This window comes from Anthonomus grandis, chromosome 6, assembly GCF_022605725.1.
Source record: "Anthonomus grandis grandis chromosome 6, icAntGran1.3, whole genome shotgun sequence".
Lineage (NCBI taxonomy): Eukaryota > Metazoa > Arthropoda > Insecta > Coleoptera > Curculionidae > Anthonomus > Anthonomus grandis.
The window spans coordinates 35675431-35698392 of record NC_065551.1 but is presented as its reverse complement, the minus strand read 5'-3'; the positions used below and the strand labels follow the sequence as shown (position 1 = coordinate 35698392).

The 22962-nt window shown below is 31.7% G+C and overlaps 3 protein-coding genes across 3 annotated transcripts in view; 2 read left to right on the top strand and 1 right to left on the bottom strand.

The window, feature by feature from the left end:
• Positions 1 to 18284, top strand: part of LOC126737996 (calphotin-like) — a 37830-nt gene extending 19546 nt beyond the window's left edge. Inside the window, exons 10-11 of the mRNA XM_050443149.1 lie at positions 12997 to 13070; positions 17808 to 18284. Of these exons, the coding sequence (XP_050299106.1) occupies positions 12997 to 13070; positions 17808 to 18202 (469 nt within the window). The 3' untranslated portion in view covers positions 18203 to 18284. The remainder of the gene's footprint in view (positions 1 to 12996; positions 13071 to 17807) is intronic.
• LOC126737980 (larval cuticle protein A2B-like) lies at positions 1872 to 2684 on the bottom strand. Its single transcript, XM_050443120.1, has 3 exons — positions 2541 to 2684; positions 2260 to 2488; positions 1872 to 2202 (listed from the first exon to the last, which is right to left on the bottom strand). Exons 1-3 carry the CDS (start codon positions 2550 to 2552, stop codon positions 1937 to 1939), a joined length of 507 nt encoding a protein of 168 aa, XP_050299077.1. The 5' UTR covers positions 2553 to 2684; the 3' UTR covers positions 1872 to 1936.
• LOC126737979 (larval cuticle protein A2B-like) lies at positions 6713 to 7589 on the top strand. Its single transcript, XM_050443119.1, has 3 exons — positions 6713 to 6857; positions 6912 to 7215; positions 7273 to 7589. Exons 1-3 carry the CDS (start codon positions 6846 to 6848, stop codon positions 7503 to 7505), a joined length of 549 nt encoding a protein of 182 aa, XP_050299076.1. The 5' UTR covers positions 6713 to 6845; the 3' UTR covers positions 7506 to 7589.
• Positions 18285 to 22962: the final 4678 nt, after the last annotated feature.

The following is a 22962-nucleotide window of genomic DNA, read 5'->3' as shown; positions in this document are numbered from 1 at the left end:
GTACTTTATTTCTAAGGAAGGCTGTTTACGTTTTATTTGATAGGAATAATGATATAATGATATAAATTAAAAAACTGACAAACAAACCAAACAAAAAAAAATCAAACACCCAAGCAAATTTCTTTTAACTAAAATTTATCCGATCATGTCTGTTAACTTAATTTTTTTTATTTTACTTAATTTGTTACTAGCTTACTAGATGCCAAAACTGATCTTTTACACTTTTTTTTAAATAAAAGTAGATATTTAGTAAGGGGGCCTGCTAGATCTCCTGATATAACGCCGTCAGACTTTTTTTATGGGGTCATTTAAAATCTATTGTGTTTACTCCCAACCTGAAAGTTTGGATGAACTTCGTCAACGCATCATCGACAGTTGCCATGATATGCCACGACATGTTTTTGAAAATATCCGTCAGGAATTTGAACATCGCCTCTATCATTGTTGGGCCAAAAATGGGCAACATTTTGAACACTTATTGAAATAAAAACTGATATTTTCAGGTTTTTGTTTTCTATCTGAACAAATTAAGATAAACGAAGATTTTTCTAATTTTCTCGAAAGCGAATCGACCGATTCGACGAAAGACCTTTTAAACAAGCTATTACTCGATACCCCTTGCCATTTAAAATTTTTAAGGAGATGACTCTGGTGGGCAGATGGTGAAGTAATTTTAGGTTAGAAAGTTGTCCCCCTTGACAAACCTCTTGACGTATTTCGGCGTTTTTTTTTAAACAGTGGTCGATAAATCTGTGGTGGGAAGTTTTCAAATGAACACCCTGTAGAGTAAATCCATGTTTTTGCAAATTATAATCATATTCAAGGCTTATCAGAGGTTCAACACAACTTCAGTTAAACTCACATCTTTTCAATTTTATTATCTGAGGCTTATCATACTCCAGACCCATTTATTTCGATTTTTTTTTGCCAGTGATCAACCGCTTATAAGGCGTTAATCCCATTATATATTATCCTTAATTATTTTATTCTTTTAAGACGAAGCTTATTAGATAAGTGTCTGATGATACATTGCCAGTTATAGACTATATTCGACGATTTTTTGTCTCCAGAGAAATTGAGAGAGAAATCCTTTTCTTTTGAGAAATCCAACGGGGATTTCTCAAATTTTTTTATTTGCAGCACTATCAGACACAAAATTTTTTTTTTTTCAACTTTTGCTAATTATCAGCATATCGTCGAGTTGCATATCGGCTTATGAAAAAAAGTAGGGTAGTGAATTTCTTTATAGTTAAAACAAAAGGAGATTATCATCGAACAAAGTAGGAGTTTCTAAAAAAATTACTAGTAGCTCATCATACTAATCGAACTGTTTATTGATTACTAATAGTAATTGAAAATGCGTATGAGAGCACGGAAAAATCAAATATTAAAGTCAATTTCTTTTTAATAAAATTTACCACATATTCAACTTATAAGCAGACATTCATTATCAAATATTAATTCTATATTTTAAAATTATTATGTTTGACGATTATCGGATATTGAACAGGGTATGAGGTAAAATCAAATTTTTCAATTCGATTACTTATTAAGTTTGTCAAACATACAATTAGATTTTTTTGCAATTTGATCACTTAAGAACTTATTCATTAGACATTAAACCCAATTTTCTTACCACTCATTAGGTACTCGACACACCACCTGAATTAAATTCAAGTTTATCGGATATTAAATCTTTCTTTTTTTTTTGGAATCCTGTGCCTTGTCACAAGCATTCAACAATTTTTTTTTTAATTTTTCTCGTATGCAGTTGACAGGTCATACGAGAATTCCATTATTATTAACTGATTGGTTATTTGAGCAATTACAATAATTGGTAAAGGTATTCCAGTCAAATAAAAACCATTAACTACATATAAAAACTTATTTATTAATAAACAAACAAACAAAAAAAAAACACTTACTAACAAACATTCTAATAATGATATTTGGCGATAGCCGGGGCGGCGGAGTAAGCCAGAGGGGCGGCGTGTGACGCGTAAGCCAAAGGAGCCGGGGCGGCATAAGCCAATGGGGCGGTCTTAGCTATCGTTGGACTAGCGGAGTAAGTCAAAGGGGCGGCATGGGAGGCATAAGCCAAAGGAGCCTGGGCGGCATAAGCTACTGCGGCAGGTTCCTTGTGCACCACAGCGTTAAAACCATTGATCGGGTCGGCGGTATAATCCACGATCCTCCTGGTACCTAAACACCGTCAAATTAACAATCAAATATAAAGAATTTAATTAATAAGACTTTTACCATCAGCTTCAATAAGGGAGTAACTTCCTTGCACGACATCTCCGTCTCTAGTTTCAGATTGGCTCTTGCTGTCTCCGGTAAGACCGTCTTGGACGTTGTATCCGTAGCTGTATTGGGGGTGGGGGTCGTATTCTTCGGCGGGGGCAGCTGAGTAAGCTACAGCTGGGGCGGCAGAGTGCAGCAAGTTACCTGCTTGGACGTAAGCGAGGAGGGTGGCAAAGGCAACGAACTAAAATAACTCTGTATTTATTGAGAAGTCCATATGAAGGGATTTTACTTACTTTAAGAGCCATTTTTTTTAATTGTGTTATTTTTGTTTTACAAGCTAATCGAGTACTGATACTGATACCTTCTGTGTGATGAGTATGCTCTTATATACCTTTAATTTTAAATAAGGCATATGCACCGGCTGGGTCTAATTAATTGAAACCGGTCAGATTAAGGCAGGTCGGTTTAAGTTATGTCAGAAAAGGTGGCTTATTTCAAAATTCGACTGTTGGTTGAATTTTTGAACTTAAGAATAATTTAAATGTGAGAATATTTTATTTAGGGGTATTTCGTTAGTAAGGAAATTCGAGGTTACAGGTAGTGCATGAAAGAAAAAGAAAAATATGTTCTGGGCACTTAATAAGGCATAACCATGTCTTTAAATGGAAATAAATAAGAAAATAATTATTCGAAGTGCATTGGTGAGCTAAAAATAATGTTTTTCTTTTTTTTAGACATTTAAAGCGATTTCCTGGTTTTTCTTAAAGAATCCTAATAAAAAATGAGTTTTTGATCCCTTTTATGGATAATTAACTAAAAATCAATAATTTCCATTAAACAACTGCCTAAAAGAAAAAAACTTAAAAAATCCCTGGAACAATGAATTTGTTTTTTTCAGTTTTATGGTAAATTAAATGACTAAAATTGCCTAAAAAAAAATCCAGTAATATTTGCATTAAAATTCAACGGTATTTGGCAAATTTTATTAAACTGGTCCAAGGTTGTGCTTGCACTTATTTAAATTTCGATGATAAGTTTGGAATCTTAATTAAATGAAATAATACTAAAGTGACTAATAAAAATGTTATATAAGAATGAAAGAAAAACAGATTTAATCGGTGTCTAACGTTGATGCATATGGAGAATTTTAATTTTTATAATGCGACTGGAATTTCTTTGGTGTTTTATTAGGAAATGTTGGTTAGAATCGTTAATGTAATTCGTGCACTAAAAATGTAGGAAAATGCTTGGAAAGAAGTAAGAAAACAGTTTTTAAATTTCTTAATTAATTGGAAGAAAAATCAGAAGAAAATTAATAAATAATCTTATTTTAATTTTAATTGAAAAAACTACGTAAAGAGAAGAAAGTTAATTTTAAGCAAATAAAACTGGATAGAAAGTTTTTTTAATGCAGTTTTAGTAATTTCCAGGTTTTCGAAAGTAGGTCTCATATTTTCCAGAAATTTCTGTGATCTAAAAAATAATTATTCCAGGGTTGTTCTTTAGGTACAAATCTACTTTAATTATCTGGAATGCAAATTAAAATAAAATAATTTTTAATTTCAAGTGCCTGGAATAGTTAAAGGTATTCGTTTGTCACCGTCACTTAATGTAAATTAAGTAATTTTTTAATTTCTCAGGTATTTAAATTTTTTTCTTATTTTATAATAAAAATATATTTTTTAATAATAGTTTTTAAGATTAATTAATAAAAATTAAAAAATATATAACTGCCTGGAATAATTAAAAAAATGTATTCCAAGTAAAAAAATTTAATAATTTAAACCATTATTAAAATTGTCAGATATTTAACCCTTTATGGCATTTTAAGCTTAATTAACTCAAAATAATATATAGATATTGAAATTATATATAAAATTATGAACGAAATTATATTTAAATAATAAAAATTATAAAATATTAGAAATTGAAAAAAAAATCTTTTGGGCATTTCAAGTGTCTTTTTAATAGACAAAGATCATAAATAGGAAGAGAAAAAGAAGGTAAAATAGAACAAAATTGGATGCAGAATTCCCCAAATTAAAAGTTAATTAATTAAAAAAAAACCTCATTTAATCTGCAGTAAAACACCTATAATAAATTGTATTATTGTTGGCACATGCCCATATCAAGCTTTGATCTTATAACTTCTTGCGTCTCAATAATACCACTTTTAATGGATAATTAACTAAAAATCAGGAATTGCCCTAAAACAACTGCCTAAAATGAAAAACTTAAAAAATCCCTGGAACAATGAATTTGTTTTTCCAGTTTTATGGTAAATTAAATGACTAAAATCGCCTAAAAAAAAAATCCAGTAATATTCGCATTAAAATTCAACGGTATTCGGGTAATATTATTAAACTGGTCCAAGGTTGTGCTTGCACTTATTTAAATTTACGGGAATCTTAATTAAATTAAATAATACTAAAGTGACTAATAAAAATGTTATATAAGAATAAAAGAAAAACAGATTTAATCGGTGTCTAACGTTGATGCATATGGGGAATTTTAATTTTTATTAGGAAATGTTGGTGGTTAGATTCGTTAATGTAACTTGTGTATTAAAAAGGTTGGAAAATGCTTGGAAAGAACTAAGAAAACAGTTTTTAATTAATTGGAAGAAAAATCAGAAGAAAATTAATAAATAATCAAATTTTAATTAATCAAATTTATATTTTAATGTTAAGCAATTAAAAGTAGAAAACTGGGTAGAAAGTTTTCTTTTAAATACAGTATTTGTACTTTAATTTCCAGGTTTTCGAAAGTAGGTCTCACATTTTTCAGAAATTTCTGTAATCTAAAATATAATTATTCCAGGATTGTTCTTTAGGTACAAATCTAATTTAATTGTCTGGAATACAAATTGAAAAAATTAATTTTTAATTTCAAGTGCCTGGAAAAATCAAAAGTATTCGTTTGTCATTGATACTGAAGGCAAATTAAATATTTTTTTAATTTTTTAGAAATGTAAAGTTCTTTCCAGTTAATTTTTAAACAGTTAACAAAAATGCTTCATCTATTTTCTTAAAGAGTCCAGGTACAACATAAACAAATGGACAAAAACAAGCACGTCACGGTCTCACAAACATTTATTATTATCGACCACACGTATTTCGCTCTATTAGAGCATCATCAGGTCTAAAATTAAAACATCAAAATACACATCACATTTTACACACAATCGTGTGATAAAATTGTGTTAAATGTGATGTGTATTTTGGTGTTTTAGTTTTAGGTCTGATGATGCTCTAATAGAACGAAACACGTGTCGTCGATAATAAATGTTTGTGAGACCGTGACTTGGTTGTTTTTCTTCGTTTGTTTATTTTAAGCAGTTATTTTTTAATAATAGTTTTTAAGATTTATTAATAAAAATTGAAAAAATAACTGCCTGGAATTATTTAAAAAATTTATTCCAGGCAAAAAAAAATATTTTTCATAACAATTTCTCAGGACATAAATAATTACTTTTATTATCTGAAAAGTCACAAAAAAATTCCTAATAATTTAAAGCATTATTAAAATTTCCAGGTATTTAACCCTTTATGGCCCTTTAAGCTTAATTAACTAAAAAAAATCAGAATTTCTAAAATAAATACTATTAGTAATTAAAAAAAAATTTAAATACAGTATTTGTAATTTCCAAGTAGTTTTCAGATTGTCCAAAAATTTCTATAATTTAAAAAATAATTATTCCAGGAATTTTCTTAAGGAACAAATCTACTTTAATTGTTTGGAATACAAATTGAAATAAATTAAATTTTAATTTCAAGTGCCTGGAATAGTCAAAAGTATTCTTTTGTCACCGACACTTAAGGTAAATTAAGTAATTTTTTAATTTTCCAGAAGTTCCAGGTAATTTTTAAACAGTTATTATTTTATAATAAAAAAAATATTTTTTAAGATTATTTAATAAAAATTGAAAAAAATAATTCCAAGCAAAAAATAATAATTTAGTGAAAAAAATATATTTTTTGTAACAATTTTTAAGTATATAAATAATTACTTTTATTATCTGGAAAGACACAAAAAAATTCCTAATAATTTAAAGCATTATTAAAATTTCCAGATATTTAACCCTTTATGGCCTTTTAAGCTTAATTAACTCCAAATAAACAGAATTATATAGATATTGAAATTATATATAAAATTATGAACGAAATTATATTTAAATATTAAAAATTATATAATATTAGAAATTGAAAAGAAAATCTTTTGAGCATTTGAAGTGTCTTTTTAATAGACTCAAAGATCATAAATAGCATGAGAAAAGGAGCTAAAATAAAAGCCCCAAATTAAAAACTAATTAATTCAAGAAAACGTCATTTAATCTACACTAAAACACCTAAATTAAATGTATCATTGTTGGCACATGCCCATATTACGACGTCGAGCCTTGATCTTATAACTTCTTGCGTTTCAATATAATGCCACCCGATTATATAACCGATAAATACGGGACCAGTTTTCGGCTAATACCGTAGTTATTCTCGCTTTAATTTTTGCTCATATAAAAGGGCATACTCACAATCCGAAAATCAGTAGCAATCCAACAATCAATCGAATATTAACAGCTTAAAAAAATTACAATAAAAATGCCATTCAAAGTAAGTAAATAATTTAATAAAGAAAATTAGAAAATAAATAAACAATTTTTATAGCTCATCGCTTTTGCTACTCTCGTCACCCTTGCCCGTGCTGGCAACTTACTACCTGCTGCTTACTCAGCTCCTTTGAACTATGGTAGTCCAGCTCTAGCATATTCTGCTGCCCCAGCTGTAGCTTACTCTGCCGCCCCAGTAGCTAAAGCTGTAGTAGCCGCCCCAGCCGAAGAATACGATCCCCATCCCCAATACAGCTACGGATACAACGTCCAAGACGGACTTACCGGAGACAGCAAAACCCAATCCGAAACTAGAGACGGAGATGTCGTGCAAGGAAGTTACTCCCTTATTGAAGCTGATGGTAAAAGTCTTAATAATTAAATTCTTCATATTTGATTGTTAATTTGAGGGTGTTTAGGTACCAGGAGGATTGTGGATTATACCGCCGACCCGATCAACGGATTTAACGCTGTGGTACACAAGGAACCCGCCGCTGTAGCTGCCGCCCCTTTGGCTTACTCTGCTGGTCCAGCAATTGCTAAAGTGGCCGCCCCGGTTGCTTATGCCGCCCAGGCTCCTGTGGCTTATGCTCAACATGCCGCCCCTCTGGCTTACTCTGCCACCCCAGCTATCGCTAAATACCATTATTAGATGTTAAGTGTTTTTGATTGTTGTTATTAGTATTTGTTATTATTTGAGGAAATAAATGGATAGATGATTCCAATTAGTTGAAAAGCGGCATTTTTTTAAGAATTTCCTATTAGTTAATTGGAAATAAAATGGGTTTAAATGCGCATGAAAATTTGATTTTTCTATATTTTCTTGTGGATAATTTTGATAGTTTTTGAAGCTTGTTCCAGATTCTTCTTTTTTTTTTATAGCTTTTGAGGTAATTTTACCTACCAATGAAGAATTTTAATACTTCAAAAAAAATTGCCTGCAATAATAAATTAAAAGCGTTATAATGAATGATTGAAAAAAAAAATGCTAAGCCTAAATATACTTTTATTGAGTAGAAAATTCCCTTAAAAATTCGCTTCGACAGCCTCGGATACAGCCTTCTTAATTTTTACATGTTTTAAATTTTTTTATTTATTAATATTAAAATGTATTATCTTAGAAAGAACATTATGAAGAATAAAACAAAGGTAAGGACACAAAGTCACGGTCTCATCAAATCCATATAATTTTTTAAAAGCTACACGTGTTTCGCTCCTATCGGAGCATCATCAGGGAGGCAAGGAGGGCAAAAAAGGGAGGCACTTTTCACAGTGCCCAGGGCAGCATTTTTTGTAAATCCGGGCCTGTTTTAGATAGACCGATGGCTTCTCCTCATTCACCCTAAAGTAAACCTTCTACAAGGAGTGCTCCTTGTCGACTATAACCCAAATTGTTTAGATTAGTTATCAAATTAAATGGATGAAGATATTCTTTTTTTTTTACCAATTTTTCTATGACTTTGGAAATTGGAAGGGTCAGCAGAGTCACCACCCTTAAATAGAGGAATCACCATATTGCAGACTTTAGACAGGACGGAACGGACCCCGGGACCAAGACGCATTAATACAGGCAGATAGGCTTAGATGAGTTTCCAACACGGGTATTGGAAACTCATCTGAGCCTATTTATATCGATGAAGATCTGGCAAAAGATACATAGGTATAAGTTCATAATATAACAAGTACTTTGATCAGTTGGGACCAGTAGAAAAGCTTTTGGTCAGAGAAAACTAATTAAAAAAGGACCATTTATAAGAGATTGTTTAACAGGTGCTGCCCCGGCAACGCTGTGAGTTTAACCACTATTTGTTTTTACGGTTTTTGGGGTATCATGCTTCTGAGAACCATGATGTGATAAGAGCTCCGCTCTACTCCATCCATTCGGCCTTATTCCTTCAAACGTTGGCAATCCAAGTGGCAAGCAACTCGTTAAACAGCTGCTCTGAAGATTTTGGATGAGCCATCTGTGTAGATCCTCGAGCAATGAGTTTTGTATTCTCACTATTCCCCTGAATTGTTCCCTTGAAAACCAACCGATGTATTTCATACTAATCTCCTCTTATTCTATGTCCAATCCCTTATACATTTCGAAGGCTTTAATGCATTTTTTAAGCAAAGAATTAAGAGTCAAATGCAGTCATACAGGAGGATGAAGGTTAGTGAAGACTTAGGTCTAGGTCACGCCTGATAAAGGTGTTTTTTATGGCGATGAAAATAAGGATGCTAAAATGAATAATATGACTCCAGCAGACACTTATGCATAATATATCAACCCTTTGTAAAAATTCAATAATTTTACCTAAATAAAACATAAATTTTTAGCAAATCATGTATCATAAAAGCCTGCATTGGAATATGCCAAACTGGTTTTGCCATATGTCTTTTCTAATATCCTTTATTTTATATTGGCCTTTATATAAGATAGAGAGATATATATAGAGACATAAGAAAACTGGTTTTTTCCCACCGTACCATTTTTTTTTCTAAAATGATTATTGGCAAATTTTAAAGTAAGTCCTAAACTAACAAACTTTGATACAAACCAATAATTATGTCATAAATAAACCCCAAATACCAAATTTCAATGCAATCGGACCCATAGGAAAAACCTTTTGATAGTCACGTGACCCTAAAACTCAATATTTCAAAAATTTGTAAAAAATTAATAATTATACCCTAAACCAAACCCAAATACCAAATTTCATTCAAATCGGGCAAATACAAAAAAAGTTTCAAAAAAAAAAAAAATTACCACATAAAATAATAATACTCATTAAATCCCGATTAGATTTTTTTTTTATCATTAGGACCCACTGTGTTGTAATTTTTGTCTAGCAAAATGCCTTGTATAGACCACTGTGTCGCATGAATGTTATAATAATACAGGGAAAATGCTAAAACGTCAAAACGTTGCCGAATTATCACGGCTAAAAGAACCCGATTTGGTAAAAGATATGCACATATTCGGATTCTCCAGAGTCTCTGGAATAATTCCGTACCAATTTCAGGAAGTTCTGAGCTATTTTAAGCATTTTATCAATGAAATTAGGAAGCAAGTCCGAGCCAATTCATCCATGTTGACGTCATGCTGTCAAAACGTAAAAGTCAGCCGTAAAAGTCGGCAATAAAATCGCGCGTAGACGTCAAAATCGACCATTTTCAGACGATGATTTCGGATATAAAAAAAGGTTTTTACCTTATGATTTGTACATGGAAAAATAGTATAAAGCCTTAGGAACAGTTTAGCATCAATTCTCGACTGATTCCAATCGGTTTTAGTAGTTAAATTTCGATTATAAAAAGGGTCTTATTTTAGGTGGAAACGGGCGAAAATCGTCGGTTTCGTTGCCACGGAGACGCGCACTTGTTGGGTGCTAGACCACATTAGTTTTTATACCCTGATCATCGGGCCCGTAGGGGTACCAATATTCAGCTGACCGATTTTTTGGGACCTATCATGGAAAATTGAATTTTCTTGGAAAATGGTGATATATGAAACAAAACGGATTTAGTGAATTATAGCCAGATAAATTCCGCGTGTTTGAGGGCAAAAATGGTCTTCGTAGGTGGCATAGCCATTGCGGTATTAGGCGTCAAAGTCAAAAAATAGTGTAGAGAAAAAACTGCTCTACGTAGATGATTGTAGAGTGTGTCGAAAAATTGGTTTTAAAAGGTTCTTTAAATGCTCTAATTGAATGAAACCTCTAAGTGCCGCCAATAAAAAGTTATTAATATTGAAGAAAAAAAGCGTGAAAAAGGGTATTTTCAACTGAGCGCTGCTCACCCTGTATAAATGATAGCGTTAAACTTAATACTTTGTTTTATTCGGAAAGGATGTAGGTTTAATGATTTTTTTTAAAATTTTGCACCATAAAAATTTTACACAGAAAAAACTAAAAAAAATAAATTTTTTTGGGTTTTTTTGATTTTTCTCCTAAAAAAAAACATTTTTTTCAAAAAAAGTCCTAAATAAAAATTGTAGCTCTCGATAAGGCGCACACATCTTCTGTGAGTCACTATTGCCGGAAAGATACCGTTAAACCGTCAGAAGGGCTAGAATATCACAAATGTCTGAAATTTTGAGCGTTAAAAAAAAATACTTCCCGTTTGCTGAGAATAACCAAAAACTATACAGATAAGGTCCTCATTAACTCTAATCGATCTGTTAAATTTCATAATATTCAAGAAACCCTTGCGACCTGTATCGAATTCCCTTGACCAAAATCGATGAAAAAAAATTTTTTGAGTTTGAAGGCGTTCTAGTCCTAAACAAAAAAAACAGATAAAAATTTGAAAATAATCAAATTGAAGCCTCATATTTCTAGATTATAAAAAGGTAAACATCGTTTCTCTAACCCAAATACAACCAAAGTTATAAACACTTTTGTCCGACCGGTCCGAATTTTGTGCGAAAACTCCACTGCGGGAGAGCCCCATAATAAGAGCTACGCTCTTATAATAAACATCGATGCACGCCATGAAGCGAAACGATACAACGTTGCCGCATCTTACACTCTTTTAATATCAAATTATTAAAATCACACTGGTAATACCGTGAAAAATAATCGGATTACTGATGAATGCGGTTCTATTGGCAACGTTGCCGACAAATTCAGGTTTTAGAGTAAAATAAGTCTCGGCGATTCCTTAAACAGGGGTCCGAGCCAATTTGAAATATCTGAAATATGACCGGCGCTTTCGTCAATTATTAAGAATTATTTCAAATCGCACCGAGGTGCGGATTTGTTGTGTTGAAATATGCGCCTTCACCAATTTATTAGTATTATTATTTCAAATTGTCCCAGACATAGGTTTAAGGTTTCTTAGATTCACTCGCCTGGAATGTATATTATGCGATGTGATTTTATTAAATTTTGGTAGATAAGAACTTTGTGTTATTTGAGTGTTGAATGCGTATTTGGAAAGAGGTTTTGTTTTGTTTTATTTGGGTGACGTTTAGTGTTGTAGTAAGATGAATACGGTGTCGATGTCTTTGTGCCTTTTATGTATTGCTGTAAGTAAATTATGTTTAATTACAGTTTGTTTTTTAGTCCAGGGGCTATACCGGGTGGTGCGTCGTAGTATTTTAATAATATGAAATTATTAACTAATTTTCCTTCTATTAAAGAATTATTGAATACTGTTTACGATAACTCTTTAATAGAAGAAAAATTAGTTAATAATTTCAAATTATTAAAATACTCAGAATATTTAGAGGGTTTTAATAACAAAAAATTACGAATTAATATTTTTGTTGCTTCTTTTTAAGTAGACGATCAATTTTTTTTTAATTAAATTTTAATTGTTTATTACCTAATATTTGCTTCAGATAAGTGCACATTTTTTCTTCACTTCCGACATCATATTTTACGTCTCTCTTATTAACTATAGAGGAAACAAGTGTATACCCATAAAACGGACCAATTAATCCGAAAAATAAAGTCATTAACTGAGACAAAAAAAAAATTCTCTTCCTCGACAATACGCCCGCAGGTGATGCAAGTGAACTTTTCTTGACGACGATATGCAGCAATACACGAGATACGCACCAGGCGTGGCTACGACCTTGGCAGTTAAAATGCCTCTTGTTCTCGTTTTGGGTGACATAATTTAATTCTTTTGAATATTAGCAGCAAAATTTTGGTACAATTTACCGGTTTTTTTTTTTGGCTTCTTTTCGAGCGTACCACCACGGGTATAAAAGATCCACCGTTCGCATCTATTAGCATTCCAAGTTTGCACTTTATCGAGTAAACGTTACGAAAAAAACCAACACCGAAATGGCATTCAAAGTAAGTATATAGTACCTAGGACAATTATAAATTAATTTTTTTTTTTAAACATTTATTGTTTTACTAGCTTATCGCCTTCGCCACCCTTCTGGCTTACGCCCAGGCCGGCAATTTACTCCCTGCTGCCGCCCCAGCTCTCGCTTACTCAGCTGCCCCAGCTGTAGCTTACTCAGCTGGTCCTGCTGTAGCCTACTCGGCCGCCCCCGCAGCTCCTTTAGCTTACGCCGCCCCAGTAGCCAAAGCTGTCGTAGCCGCCCCCATTGCCAAGGCTGTCGTAGCCGCCCCAGCCGAAGAATACGACCCCCATCCCCAATACAGCTACGGATACGACGTACAAGACGGACTTACCGGAGACAGCAAGAGCCAAGTGGAAACCAGAGACGGAGACGTTGTACAAGGAAGTTATTCTCTGCTTGAGGCTGATGGTAAGCATTTTTTTTTTGTTAATTTTAGGTATATCCTTAGAACATTGAATGGAAGTTCAATATTCTAAGATCATACCTTATTAATATCACATCCAAGACAAGCTGGTGACGAAATTCAAAGAATACATTTTTTATCAAAAACTGACTCAAAAAGCCGAGAATTGAGAAATAAAAATTAATATAACAAACATCCGGGTCGAAGAACCAAAAATCGATGACAAAAACTTAATTTTAAAATTCGCCTCTAAGGACCAAAAATCCTGGAATAAAAATTTAATTTAATGAATATCCGGGTCAAACGAGAAAAAATTAAATTTATTAAAAATGAATTTTTAGAGGCCAAAAATTGAGAAATAAAATTAATTTAATAAAAATCCGAATCGAAGGACCAAAAATTAAGGATAAAATTTTAATTAGATTAAACTTAATATATTAAAAATCAAGGATCAAAAATTAAATTTATAAAGAATGCGACCCAAAAAACTAAAAATCAGGGGAAAAGAATCAGAATTTAAAGAAAAGAAGTCTACGACAAAAAATTAAATTAAATATTAGTCCAGCTCGAAGGACCACAAAATACAAATTTATTAAACACCCGGCTCAAAAATATTCAAAATAAAAATCCAAGCACAAAAAACAAGTTTATTAAAAATTCATCGCTAGAGACCAAAAATTCAGGACAAAAATTAAATTTAATTAAAAAAAAACATTTTAAAGGTAAAAAAAAAATCGGGACAAAAATTTAATTTAATAGAGTCCGGTTCGAAGGACCAAAAATCAAATTTATTATAAATATGACTCAGAGAGATAAAAATTAAGATTGTAGGACCAGAAATTGATGACAAAAATTTAATTTAATAAAATCCGGCTTAAAGAATCAAAAATCATAAAAAATGGGAAAAACCAAAAATTGAGGAATAAAAATTAATATAACTAAATTAGCATCGAAGAACCAAAAATCGACGACAAAAACTAAATTTAAAAATCCGCCTCTAAGGAACAAAAATCCTGGAATAAAAATTTAATTTAATAAATATTCGGGTCAAAGGAGTAAAAATTAAATTTATTAAAAATGTATTTTGAAAAACCAAAAATTGAGAAATAAAATTAATTTAATCAGAATCTGAGTCGAAGAACCAAGAATTCACGACAAAAATTAAATTTAATAAAAATTTACTTTGAAGGACCAAAAACAAAAGCCAAAATTTTAATTGAAATTAAAATTAATATAATAAACATCAAGGATCAAAAATCGAAGGATTACACAATTAAAATTTATTAATTAACATTCGGCTCAAAAATTCAAAATAAAAATCAAAGCACAAAAATCAAGCTGATTGAAAATTCATTGCTAAGGACCAAAAATTCAGTGCAAAAGTTAAATTTAATTAAAAATTTGACTGGAAGGATATTTTTTTTGTTAAATTCACCTTCAAGGTAAAAAAAATCCAGACAATAAGTTAATTTAATAAAGTTCGGTTCGAAGGACCAAAAATTAAATAAAATTAAATTGTGGGACCAGAAATCGACGACAAAAATATTTAATTTAATAAAATCCGGCACAAAGAATCAAAAATGAAATTTATAAAAAAAATTGAGGAATAAAAATTAATATAAATATATTAATAAATCCGGATCGAAGAACGATAAAAACTAAATTTAAAAATTCGCCTCTAAGGACCAAAAATCCCGGAATAAAAATTTAATTTAATGAATATCTGGGCCAAAGGAGTAAAAATTGAATTTATTAAAAATGTATTTTAGGAAACCAAAAATTGAGAAAAAAATTAATATAATAAGAATCCGAATTGATGAATACACCAAGAATACACGATAAAAATTAAATTTATTAAAAGTTTACCTCGAAGGACCAAAAATGAAGGACCAAATTTTAAATTCATAAATTCAGGATTAAAGGACCAAAAATCCACGACAAAAAATTAAATTTATTATTAATCCAGCTCGAAGGACTACAAAATTTAAATTTATTAAAAATCCGGCTCAAAAATTCAAAATCAAAATCCAAGCACAAAAATCAAGACCAAAAATTCAGGACGAAAATTAAATTTTATTAAAAAAATTTATTTTAAAGGTAAAAAAAAAAAAGTCCGGTTCGAAGAACCAAAAATCAAATTTATTATAAATACGATTCAGAGTAATAGAAATTCAGGTTGTAGGACGAGAAATCGACGACAAACATTTAATTTAATAACATCCCGCTTAAAGAATTAAAAATTTGGCGTGTTGGATCTCATAATTTTCCAAGGCTAGTTTTCCGAATATGTGGATAAGCAGAGACAGTCCTAATTAATAGCCCACTCGATCACCTGATTTTAATCATGTCAGCTTTTTCATTCAATGTGTCCAAATAGTTAGTGGATAGTTTGGTTTCATTTGCAAGTTTCTCAGAACTGATTCGTTGCTGCAGTGTGCTATCTATGAAATTCGAAGCATTTCTTCTATCTAGCAATACCACATTTTTAAAGCAATTTCTGGCGAAAATAAGAGATACATACGATGGAAGTATCGGTGTCTTCCAGATACGAGTGAGTTTCGCTATTAAATATTGACAGTTGTAATATCAGGGTTGTTGTTATTATAACACGATCAACAATTATTACTTAAGTCCTTGACTATCATCTGCGTACAATAGGTTGTTAATTTTTCCCACCACCCTTCAACAATCTCCCTAATGAAGTATTCACTATATACAGCACCACTAACCATGACCTATATCTCAGGAACTAAACGTTAATCTAACCTCATTGGATTACGGGACTACTATGTGGGAATTTATTTTTAAGTTCGAAAGTTGACCACTGGAGGACGTAATTGAAAGGTGAATAATTCAGTGTTAATTTTCTCCAGAAAATTTCAGCTTTAGGTACCTTTTTTCTAGCATAAAGTCCACCACTTTAATAGCTTCAATTTCAATAAATTTTTTTTAGTTTAACATGTAACCAGTTTGTTTTAAACACGCTTTTATTAGCTCGGGTTGTATCTATGTATGTAACGGAAACTTTGAGCTTCATTTTCACTGGTATAAGTGCTTGATATGACAATTATTCTATTGGCAACTATCTATGAGAGAAGAGTTTTGAAAATGAAGTAAAATGCACCCACGCTTTTTACTCTGATTTAAATTATTCTGTTAATACCTTAAATTTTATTTTTGTTTTTATTTGAGGTAATTAATTATGATTGATTGTCCAACCTTCTACAACTGTAATAAAAACTCTTTTTAACTAAAAATTATTTTCTACTTTTTAGTTTGATTAGCATTAAAAGCGTTTAATTTAATTATTCTCTAAAATATTATTTTACTGGTAATTCTAAATTCCTTTAAGAAGTAGTTTATTTTTTATAACTGTGAAAAGAGTATGAATGGTAGACGGACAATAACCCCACTTTATCCAAGGAAAAATATTGGAAAAATTAACTGTTTTTAAACGTTATTTTAATCTATACAGACATTTTTTTATTGTTATAATAAGTACAAAGCCTTTCACATAAATACCAATAATTTTTTGCAAAAATTACTTTTTAATAATTACCCAAAATAGTATAATAAATGATTTATTGATGGCCTTAATTCGGGAACAGTTGGCACGCGTCAACTCTCCATAGGCCACCTGGCCGTTTCTCTTTTGCTATGTGCGAAACAAGGACGGAAGCATTTGACGGAGTGTCATAGTAGCGGAACGTCCGAACTGGTCTGCAATTGTAAAATTTTGTATTTTTTGAAAATAACACAAAAAAAAATTTTCGAAATTTTTCTTTTTCTAATCGTCCAGTCCAGGCTCTTAGGAGGATTTTTTTAAACGTCTTGATCTGATTTTTTTCCTTTTTTTCCAAACTTTGACGTCATTTTTAGGTGTATAAATTTGATGTCAGAAAAATCAATTTTCCAGGCTCTTAAGGCAATTTTTTTGACATTATAAATTAATTTCTCTTTTTCCAGGCTTTAGTTATGATGTTTACGTCTTCCAGAAATTAGAAAAAAAATTTTTGATTCTTCCAGGCTCCTGGGAAAAATTTCTCAATGCCTTTGACGTAATTTTTTTCATTTCCCACGTTCGACACTTTTATTCCAAGTTTTTAAAGATGTTTTTCCAATTCTTCCTGGTTTTTGACGTTTCCCAAAAATTGGAATTATTTTTTCTTCTTCCAGGCTTGATATCTTTTTCCAGGCTTTGGCATTAGGCAGGTATCGGAAATATTTTTTTTTTTATTTTAACGAGGTTTTTATAGAAATTTGTTCTATTTTGCCAGATTGTTAACGATATTTTTTATATTTTCCAGAAGTGGCAAAAAAGAACTTTTCCCGGTTCTTGATCTAATTTTTACGTCAGAAATTGGAAAGAAAATTCATTATTCCACCTTCTTTGAAGATTTTTTCTTGTGTATTCCAGGAATAATTTTTCTACTTTTCCAGGCTTTTGTTGTTTTTAATTGTATCTTTGACATTTTTTTGTTTATATGAAATGGAAATGTTTTTTTCCATTTGCCACGCCTTTGACGTAATTTTTACGTAAATTAAAAACAAAATCGATTCTACCATACTTTTGAGAGGATGTGACGTAATTTTATGTTGATTTTTTGCTTTATTTGACCTTTCTGGTCCGCTATAAGCTGTTTCCTCACTCTAGTTCTCAACACTCCTCCACATCCGATCTAATTCATGCATATAGGACCTTTTATTTTTTTGATATTTATAATTCATTCGTTATTTTACAGGCACCAGGAGGACCGTAGACTACACCGCCGACCCACTGAACGGATTCAACGCTGTCGTCCGCAAAGAACCCGCCGCAGTAGCTGTCAAAGCCGTAGCTGCCGCCCCAGCCATCGCTAAAGTAGCCGCCCCAGTCGTAGCTGCCGCCCCTGCTATCGCCAGAGTAGCCGCCCCATTGGCTTACCCCGCACCAGCTATCGCTAGAGTAGCCGCCCCATTGGCTTACCCTGCTGCCGCCCCGGCTATCGCTAGAGTAGCCTACTCCGCTCCCAGCTACTCTTATGCCGCCCACGCCGCTCCTCTGGCTTACTCCGCCGCCCCATTGGCCCACTACGCTCACTCATCTCCTTTGGCTTACGCTGCCGCCCCAGCTTTCGCCAAGGCTTACCACTACTAATTTCGGTCTGAATATGTTTTCTATTTATTGATGTATGTAAATATGTATAAATAAACGCCAGTGAAAATTTGGATTAAAAAAAGGGTTTTTTTTATTTATTATTATTGTTTCTTGCGGTTTATTGTCGTTGAACGTTGGCGTTTTTAAACGGCAATTTTTTTAGAAAATATGTGGAAAATTGAAATAATAGAAAGGGTTTTACTGAGTAAAAAACGCATAACCTATAGAGTCCAACGACATCGTACAAACGAAATTTCTTGCACTTCAACTATCCGAAATAAAATTAAAATTCCTTTACCTAAGTCATGTCTTCAGAACGTAATACGGTTCTTAAAAAGGTTTAAAAATTCTAAGTTCCTCGCCTTACCTGATTGGCATGATAATTCTTGGACATAATAACTAACACCCACGCACAACAAAAAAATCCACAACAATCGACGATTATTCGCGTTTTATGCACCGGAATGCCAATCGATTACCGAAAATTAGCAAAAATTGATAAAACTTACCGGGTATAGTTTAAGTTTGTTTGATTGGATTCCCTAGACAACAACTGCAAAAGGGGGGATCGGGAAAAGGGGATGCATTTTCGATTCTAATACGTCGTGAATGGGGGTTTGTCTTTGCTAGTACACGGATTCGTGCATAACTTGCCTAAAGAGATTTAAACCGGAGTTACCGGGAGTTTGTTTGCTTTAAAACTTTGCCAAGTTTCGTTCAACTTAGTTTAAGTTATTTACTATTGTTGTATTATTTGACACGTTATCGTATTATCAATTTCTTCCATTATTTCTTGGACAACTGACAGTTGGTTAATAAATTTATTATAAATAAATAAATAGCTGCATGTTTCTTGGGTATCTTAGGATTTTTAAAGTAACACCTACAAATTGATAAATCATCATAGTATAGTGAGGCCTTTTTCCCGTTCTTTAGGTGTGAATTAAAACAATCGAAAATAGTCGACTAATTTATTTACAGACTTACATTACGAAACACGATCGCTTATGACTTATTTTCACTGTATTTATTTACAACTATTTAAATCTCGCGCCAATATTCCGACACTGACCATAGATTAATACTTCCTAGATAGGAAACTGCCATAAGAATCAATAGAACACTGAACCGTCGTTGAATGTTGCGCCCTCTGAATGTCGAGGAGTAATACTAATGGGAAACGAAAATGAGTTAGGGACGTCACAGTAGCGGGAAATTTAAAATTTGATTGTGACGCCATATTTGAATTTTGCTTTATTATACCGTGCACCTAAAATTAGTGGAGGATATATGTAATGCGTTTGGAAATTATAATATGCAGAATGAAAGTGTTAAATTGGGACTTTTTTAGTCTCTATGTTAAGTACAGTCCTCGATTTATCGTTTTTCCTATTCTCGCGCCAATATTCCGAACTTTACTGCCCTGACAACTGACCATAGATTAATACTTCCTTGATAGGAAACTGCCATAAGAGTCAATAGAATAGTGAACCATCAATAAAGGTTGCGCCCTCTAAATGTCGAGGAGTAGTACTAATGGGAAACGAAAATGAGTTAGTGGCGTCACAATAGCTGGTAATTTAAAATTTGACTGTGGCGCCAAATTTGAATTTTGCTTTATTATACCGTGCGCCTAAAATTAGTGGGATATATGTAGTGCGTTTGGAAATTATAATATGCAGAATGAAAAAGAGTTAAATTAGGACTTTATGTTAAATAAAGTCCTCGATTTATCACTTTTTCTATTCTTGCGTCAATATTCCGAACTTTACTGCCCTGACAACTGACCATAAATTAATACTTCCTTGATAGGAAACTGCCATAAGAGTCAACAGAACACTGAACCGTCGATGAATGTTGCGCACTCTAAATGTCGAGGAGTAGTACTAATGAGAAACGAAAATGAGTTGTGACGTCACAATAGCGGGAAATTTAAAATATGATTTAGGCGCCAAATTTGAATTTTGCTTTATCATACCGTGCGCCTAAAATTAGTGGCGGATATGTGTAGTGCGTTTGAAAATTATAGTATGCAAAATGAAAAAGTGTTAAATTGGGACTTTTTTAGTCTCTACGTTAAATAAAGTCCTCGACTAATCACTTTTTCTATTCTCGGGCCAATATTCCGAACTTTACTGCACTAACAATTGACCATAGATTAATTTTTCCTAGATAGGAATCTGCCATAAGAGTTAATAGAACAGTGAACCATCAATAAATGTTGCGCCCTCTAAATGTCGAGGAGTAGTACTAATGGGAAACGAAAATGAGTTAGTGACGTCACAGTAGCGGGAAATTTAAAATTTGGTTGTGGCACCAAATTTGAATTTTCCCGAGACAACTGCTGATGTATCGTCGGCAAAAAGTGTTATGTAGCTGTCATTAACCAGGAGAGGCAAGTCATTAATAAAATGGACCCAAGAACACTACCCTGTGGAACCCCAGTGACGACAGTTGCCCAATCAGATATGGTCACCTGACCACTAACTCTCAATCTAACAGCCTTGGTTTTACCTATCAAATATGATTCAAGCCATTTATAAGCCGGACCTTTTATACCATAATAGTAAAGCATGATTAATAGTATCAATTGCTTTAGTAAGATCAAAAAAGATACCAACAGATTTTAATTTTAATTCAAAATTATTCAATATATTCGTATAAAGAGATATTATAGCATCTGATGTAGAGAGTCCAGACCTGAATCCAAACTGATGACATGACAGTAGAGCAAAAGAATCTAAAAATGCAATAAGTCTTCTTTTAAAATATTTTTCGAAGATGTCAAATAAAGTCCTCGATTTATCACTTTTTTTATTCTCGCGCCAATATTCCGAACTTTACTGCCCTGACAACTGGCCATAAATTAATACTTCCTAGATAGGAAGCTGCTATAAGAGTCAATAGAACACTAAACCGTCAATAAAGGTTGCGCCCTCTAAATGTCGAGGAGTAGTACTAATGGGAAACGAAAATGAGTTAGTGGCGTCACAGTAGCGGGAAATTTAAAATTGGGACCTTTTTAGTCTCTATGTCAAATAAAGTCCTCGATTTATCACTTTTTCTATTTGCATATTATAATTTCTTATTATTAATTTAATTAGGAACTTTCTTGTATGAAGAATAAATTTTTTAAAGTAGAATTTATTCATATTCACCAAAAAATTACAGCATATAAAATAAGCATAATTAAATATATATTTATTTATTTACTATCTGATTAATATCAAAACAATTTTTTAATGAATGATTAATTATTGTCTGAAGAAAGCATCTCGTGCTGAGCTTTTAGTGGCTAGAAGAATAATTTTATTTTTCTTCTAGGCAATTAAAGCCTTTACACAAACTGTCTGAAAGAAGCATTGCATACTAAACTTACATAGTAATAGGGTATATTTTAATTTAATTAATTTAAGACTCTGTTTCTAGACCTCAACTGCCTGGAAGAATAACATTATTAATTTATTTAAATCAATAAATTAATAATTTAAAATATTCAAGTCCGTAAAAGCGTCAAGTTTTAAAAATTTTTTGGTGCTCATAATAAATAATGATTGATTATAATAAAATGATTATTTATAGCATATAGAAACTATAAAGGCATATTAAAATCTGAAGTCATAATCCATTTTTGATTAATAAACTTTGACCATCGATAAATGAATTATTTAAAACATTTTTTTATTTTTTTACTAAAGATTGGTTGACAATGTTAAATTATAATAAAATTATTACTTAAAGCATACTGAGCCTATCAACAAATTAATAATGAAGGATGGAACAAGTGATAAAACATTGAAAAACTATATTATATAGAGATTATAAAAAAAGATCATAATTAATAGTTAAAAGAAAGCGGCTGCAAAATTGTAAAGGCTTAAGAGCTATGAAAAATGGCCGCAGTTTAATTGACATATCGGATGCTTGACAGTTTTTACTTTCGCTTTCTTACCGCCATCTATATGTCGAGGTAAACAATTGACATTTAACTATTGTTCTATTGTTTAGGAATGTATATAAGTAAAGTTAGTAAAACATGTTGAAAAACACTGAAATGCGTATTCAGAGAATCTTTAGTACAATTTGCTGAAAATTATGTTATTCCTCAAAAAAATTCACCGTGTCCAGTTAAATTGTCCAAAGAATATCTGTACTAATTTCCATAATTATTGTACCTGGCCGAATTTTTCAGTTATGGTCATTTTGTACAATTTTCTAACAAAAAATTAATTTTCCCAAAAAGAAAAATCTGTCATATATCAGCTTATAATGTTATATCATAAATTTAGTCTTCTTTAAATTTATTGTTAAGCTACTGGAATTACTAGCCTGGTTTATTGTTATTAGTAGCCACAGGAGGTCCTCAGTATACTATTTACGTAAATGTCTTTTTAATTTTTAAAAAAAAAAGGAGATTCGGAGTCTACATTAAACAATAATATTTGAATAATTATTGAATTATGCCTGATTCATCTTTGAATTTCCAAAATGGTTTATATCAAAAAAACGTTAATTTTTACTCCAGAAATTTCTCATATAAATCCGTCCCAATGCAGATATTTCCCTATATAAAGTCACGCAAAGAAACCGTCCTATAATTTTTCTATTTATCGACGATTAATGTCCTAAAACTGGGTCTTTGTTATTTCCAACTTGCAACTATTGATTAGTTTAAAAAATATGAATATAATATAAAAAGACGGAGATATCGGGGATATCCACCGTTTCAGGACGATCAACTCCTTTTTTTTGTTCCTTGC